The following is a 6,434-nucleotide window of genomic DNA, read 5'->3' as shown; positions in this document are numbered from 1 at the left end:
TTTTTTTTTTTTTTTTTTTTTTTTTTTTTTTTTTTTTTTTTTAGATAGGGTAGTCTGGCTGCCAAGCCAGGCTGGCCAAGGGGCACAGGACAGGCTAGCCCAATGGCCACTCTGTCAGCTACTCTGCTGGCTAATGCTGTATTTATTTGTTTAATCAGATAAAGCTGTGTTTCATGGCAACAACCTTTGGCAGAGCTCTAATTTTTGTAGTAAATTTTGATCAAGATCTATTGAAGATGAGCCTAAAACACTTAAAAGTTTCTGTCAGAATATTGGAAATTACATTTTTTTTTTTTTACAACTACTATGCAAGCCTGGGGTGGAGCTCTTAAGATAAACACTGCCACCACTATGGTCTGTTTCAAGAGGTTCTGTGTTAAGTTCAGAAAAGTGTTGATTAAAGGCACCTGTACACATGTCACATCTTGGGATTCAAAAGTAGACAAATTTGGAGTAGTCTCAAATACAAGATTGAATTCTGTTCCTACTTCTGTATTATAAATCAGATAAGGATATGGCTTTCCAAAGAAATTTTCTTATATACTGAATCATGTAAGAATGTGAGTTCTACTGTTTAGTACTGGTGCATTAGTCTTGATAGTGCATGCTTCTCACAGAACTTTGCTCCAGAGTGTCCGGGAGACTTGTTGCTTCACAGATTGTAATCCCTTGCGTACTGTAGCTCTAACTTGCCTGTGTGAAGACTGTGCTGTTCAATAGAAAGATGCCATACAGTGGTCTGCTGCACTCTCTATGGATAAGCAGATTTGGGAAGTAAAACCGAATGAGCAGTGAGAGTTTGACGAGAGAAAAGAGATGGCACTGGTCAGTGAGGAAGGATCAAGGAAGAGATTAGAGGTGGGGAGAAGGAAGGGGAGGAGAAAATTAGAGGGAATGAGTTCTGTAGTGAACCACTTAGGAAGAAAACACTGGGCAGGCTTCAGTGGTGTCTTAAATAGAGCACAAATGGAAATGAACAGTTTGCTTTTGTCAAGCATATTATCATATTTTTTTCCAAAATAAGTTTTTTCTTACCTGATTTGATTCTAGTCCAATATTCTTTCAAACCTCTTGATTATTAAAGCTTAGAAAGGTTCTAAGATCTCCTGACAGATGTGGGTATTTCAAAATAATTAGCTTAAATTAAAATTAGCATAATATTTCTTATTACAGGCACGTGCACACTTGGCTCTTAGAATTCATAGCTTTAAAGTTATACTCCGGCTTAAAGCAAGCAAATGAGCTGGGGGAATGACTTAATGCGCTAAGTTCTTATTGTGCATGCATGAGGACCTGAGATTAGATCCCTAGCTCTCACACAAAAAACTGATGTGGTTATGGATGACTGTAATCCCAGCACTAGGACTTGCTGGCCAGACAGGCTAGCCCAGCAGTAAGCTCCAAGTTCAGTGAAACTGTCTCAAAAAGTAAGGTGAAGAATGATCAAGGAAGACACTTGATGTTAATCTCTACTCTCCACATGTGCACACAAGCGTGCATGCACACGTGCGCATGCACATATACACAGAGACATACTTTTTCAAACGAAACCTTGAGTAGTAGATTTTCATAGTGAATTTCTGAGATAATAAGAATCTATATTTTATACAAGGATTGTATGTACAATTTAAGCATTATCTTTGCCTCTGAATAATATTTGGTTTCTCCAACCTAGCAGTATAACAGAAGTTTCTAACTGAAAAATACCCTTATAATACTTTTGCTACCATTAGGAACGTGTCACAAAGTACTTGCTTTGGAGTTCCTTTATATTGTTAAGTAAACAGCAGTGTGTATATGTGTTAAATAAATGGCTGTGTATGTATGTGTGGTATTGGCTGACTTAATGTGGGTATCTTTTGAACTAGTTATTAATGAGAGCCATTATTTTGTAGGTTAAAGTGTATTTAAAGAAGGAGTTTGAAAAGCATGGTGCAGTGGTCAATGAAAGTCATCATGATGTCTTGGTGGAGGATATTTTTGATAAAGAAGATGAAGACAAAGATGGATTTATATCTGCCAGAGAATTTACATATGTGCATGACGAGCTATAGAGATGCATCTGCCTGTGTTATAAAGCATCCATCTGTAAAGAGAAGGCATCATCTGTAAAGAAAGTTTCAGTTTTTAACAATATTCTTGCTTTGTTTTTATTTTTAATAGTATTTTTCTATTATTTAAATAACCCCTTAGAGTTTGTAAGTACCCATTTCTTTCTGGTAAGTTATTAGGAAGAAATGATTAATCTTTGAAAAGAAGACTTCTGGATCATGTTCATATAGAAAGGCTTGTTTTGCTTACTTACTGATAACATATTGCAACTGGAAACATGCCATAACATAAGACCAGGCTGTAGAACAAATCAACACCCTGTATTTCTGCTTCCTGCTGTTTTCTTGAAGCTAAACACTAATGTATTTGAAAAGCTCTTACAATAGCCCAGGGCTTGCTGTTTTCCTGTTATAACAAAGTGATTTTTCTTTAACTGCCTTGAGGGTAGGAGGAATATGGTGGGCCTTATTCCTTAACAGTTATGGCCTTAGCATGGAGATGTGCAATGTTGGGATGGATAACAAAGTGAATAGGTACACTTTGAAATATTCTGCAAAGTTCCCTTCCTAGTGACTAATGGCCTGTTAAGATAAATTGGACATCATCTATATGTTTGTGTCATTGTAATCAAACATATCAAAATATGGCAGGCATGGGTAGAGAGTTGTGTTTATATTAAGTGTTTACTTTTAAGGCTGGTGTGTTAACCTCCTGATTCTTTAATTAATAGTTTACAACTGGTATATTACTCTACAATAACATTGTATCATAAATTAGTAAGCCAACCAGACTTTTCCCATTTCTACCTCATCAAAGACCACTACCAAATAGATGCTTATACCGGTTTAAAAAATTATTTTATTATTCTATCTCAAATTGACTTTTAAAAAGATTAGTGATTTTTAAAAATTAATTTTAATTGAATTGACTTTCACCTTAAATATTTTTTAAAATCTCCCAAATTTCCTATTAGGAAATTTGAACTATTTGAACTATTAGGAATAGTTCTTTATAGTTTTCAAAACAGTATCGAGTATTCTATTGTCTGATTCTCATTGCTCTGAAATCTATGAAAAGAAGCTGCTGGATCTTACTGTATGTACTGTTTTATAGATAAGAAAATTGCTATTCAGAGATGGATGGATGTGCCCAAGGTCAGTGGCTAACCTGTAGAATCAGCTTTCAATCCCCAAGGTCAGAGTTGTCTGCTTCTCTGCTAATGAGAAAGCAGCAGGTTTGCTTGTATCTGTTGAGCCCAGTTTCCTGTTGCATTTTACCCTCTAAGGAATGTTCTTGGCTGTTCCTGGCAGATTACAGTTTTCCTGGGATTCAGGAATGGCCCTGTTTCCATAAAATAATTTTCACATTCACTCTGAATTGTCTCAGTCACCCTCTCAGTGATCAGTGAGAGGGTCCAGGTGTGTGTCTTAGCTCCTGTTGCCTCCATGTTTGTTTGTAGGACTTGGATTATTTACACTGATTATGTATTGACATTTCACTCACTAAAATATGGTGTTATTGGGAAGAATATACTTTGAGACTTTTGGTGACGATATCAGTTATAGCCTTAAAGGATTGTTTTATTAATTTTTAATTATGTGTATATGTGTGTATAGAGGGGTATGTGCACATGGGTACAGGTGCCCATAGAATCCAGAAGGATCCCCCTGGAGCTGGAGTTGAGGCAGTTGAGCTGCCCATTGTGGGTGCTGGAAATTGAACTCAGATCATCTGCAAAAGCAGTACGTACTCTTAACTGCTAAAGCATCTCTCTAACCCAGTTATAACCTTAAAATGATGATACCACTGACATTTTTCTGAACCTGGAGAGGTTGTGAGAAGGCCTTACAGTGTGTTGTAGAAGGAAGGGCAGTGGTGTGTCTTGAAGAGGTGCTTTGTACAGAAGTTGCTGGTGCCATTTATGGTAGAGCAAGAAAGGAAAATAGCATATTTCTTTACCTTGTATGACTTTGTATCAATTCTTAGCTAAACATTTGGATACAAGTGTGAAATAAAAACATACTCATAGATTATGAATGTTTAAGTTATATGTCTTTTTGTTTAGCTATACCTTTGTACCCTCCAATTAGAGACAATATCAAACATAAACTGTGACTTCACATGTATGTAATTTGACTCATAACTGTTCCATGTGCCCTATTTAAATTTCTATGTGTACTGTGATACTCTTTTTTAAAATAAAGTTTATTTGGGAAATAATTAGTTTTATGAAAAAAATGTTGGTATGTATATATGTGTGTGGTGTTGGTGTGTGTGCATGTTCGTGTGTGAGGTCACACATGTATGTGCTGTCTCTACCTCCAGTGCCATGTGATTATAGGAAGCTGTCCTCCCCATCAGCTTTTGTCTCCTGTCTTCTGGGGATCTGAACTTTGGTCCTTACACTTTCCAGGGAAGTGCTTTGCCCTGTCTTTTCCTCAGCTCAGATTTTGTGGGTGGAAAAATTGTAAAGCAACTTTGCAGCTTTCCTCCTTCCTTCCCTCTCGCCCGCCCTTCCTTTTCTTTCCTCCCCTCCCTTCCCTTCCTTCCTTCCTTCCTTCCTTCCTTCCTTCCCTCCCTCCCTCCCTCCCTCCCTCCCTCCCTCCTTTCTTTCTTTCTTTCTTTCTTTCTTTCTTTCTTTCTTTCTTTCTTTCTTTCTTTCTTTCTTTCTTTCTTTCTTGGCATGCTAAGCCACTGTCCAATATCCACAGTGTCTTTCTATTTTTATTCTGGGCTTTATGTTTAGGTGACAAAGATAGACAGTAGTGGGAGGAGATGGGTACAGTAACAACCCTCTCTGAGTATCTGCTCTGTTGAGGTTTGTCTGGAAAGCCATTGCTTCAAATTAACATTAAACCTTGAGCACTGAGGGCAGGAGTGAGTAGTGAATTTCACAAAGGGCCTAGGGGTAGGGAGGAGAAGGTGGGTGTTACCATTGTTGTTTTGATTTGCCATTTTTCTGTATATAGCGGGTGAGCATGATACCTTATGTGATTACAAAAAAATGCTGAACTGGCATAAAATAACAAGAATGATTTCTGGCTCAAATGAAGCAATTAGCCATTTGGGTCTTTGCTTATGGGAAATGGATTTGTAGTTGTTCGTGAAATAGGCTATTGCTTATATCCACAATGCTGTTTGTGCTCCCTCCCTATTGAACTGAGCATGTGGAATGATTTCTCAGTGTTTGGAAATTACAAGGTAAGGGATTTATTTGATGACATGTTAGGGGGGAAATCCCCCCCATTTTGTTATGAAAAAAAGCAAATAAGCACTGTCATGATAACCCTGGGAGGAGCTGGGAAGGCAACTCCAGGAGATACAGAACACGTGAAAGATGCAGTTTTGTTTTGAGTTTTGCTTTTTACTCAGTTTAGCTTGACCTGAAATCGAAGGTATCAACCATGATTATAAATTCATATGACTACCTGAAAATATAGTATAATACCTTACTCTTCATAGCATTCCTATGAGTAGACTTCTGTATTCTGTTTAGTACAGTAAAACCCACAACTCTGGGACTGGAGATGGCTTAGCAGTTTTGAGCTCTGGCTGCTCTTGCAGAGGACCCAGGTTTGGGTCCCAGGACCTGCATGGCAACTAGCAACGATCTGTAACTCCAGTTCCAGGGGATCTGACTCCCTCTTCTGGCCTCCACAGGCATTGCACACATGGGTGTGCTTATGTACATGCATGCAAAACTTTCACACTCATAAAAATAGATAATAGAAAACCTCCACAATCCTTACATATATAAGAATGTAGATTAATATGCTATTAGAGTTGATTTGAAGGAATATTTTTATTTTGTTTTTCTGGATTTTTATGTTTATTTTTTGTTTTTAGAGACAGTGTCTCACTATGTAGCCCTGGTAGGCCTAAAACTTGCTATGTAGACCAGGCTGGCCTATGACCTCACAAAGATCTTCCTGCCTTTGTCTCCCAAGTACTGGGACTAAAGGTGTGTGCCACTACACCCAGCCTTGAAAGGACGCTCTTTATTCTTTGTCTTGGTAGTAGAGGGGTAGAGGAGTGGAGTGGCAGACGGATGGAGATGTAGCCCAACAGCAGAGGCCTTGCCCAGGTCGTACAGATTCTGGTTCAATCTCTAGAAACACAAAGTTTTAGAACACTATTTTGCTATCTTTGCACTTTGCTTCTGCTACTTGCAGTTCTTGCTTCAGGACAACTGCAGAAAGGCCTGCACGAATGGTGGCTTCTGAGCTCGGTCCTCAGTTCAGTGAGAGGCAACCAGGGTTCCTAAAGGTGTCAGGAATGTAGCAGTGTTCCTTTTCTTCAGAGGACGCCAGTCATACGTGGTATGTTAAAAGTGAGAGCTGGTTATTCCTCTCCCAAGAATTCAGATTAATTCTTGGAAACAG

The 6,434-nt window shown here is 38.3% G+C and overlaps 1 protein-coding gene across 2 annotated transcripts in view; it reads left to right on the top strand.

Annotated features, from left to right (window-relative positions):
* Fkbp14 (FKBP prolyl isomerase 14) overlaps positions 1–4,275 on the top strand; it is a 12,567-nt gene extending 8,292 nt beyond the window's left edge. For both annotated transcript variants that reach the window (XM_017800223.2, XM_029567574.1), the window contains one exon: positions 1,896–4,275. In XM_017800223.2, coding sequence (XP_017655712.1) covers positions 1,896–2,054 — 159 coding nt within the window. In that variant the 3' untranslated portion in view covers positions 2,055–4,275. The remainder of the gene's footprint in view (positions 1–1,895) is intronic.
* Positions 4,276–6,434: the final 2,159 nt, after the last annotated feature.

The sequence above is a fragment of the Nannospalax galili genome, unplaced genomic scaffold (assembly GCF_000622305.1).
Source record: "Nannospalax galili isolate Female #2095 unplaced genomic scaffold, S.galili_v1.0 scaffold158, whole genome shotgun sequence".
In the NCBI taxonomy this organism is placed as follows: Eukaryota; Metazoa; Chordata; class Mammalia; order Rodentia; family Spalacidae; genus Nannospalax; species Nannospalax galili.
This window is presented reverse-complemented; position numbering and strand designations above follow the sequence as displayed.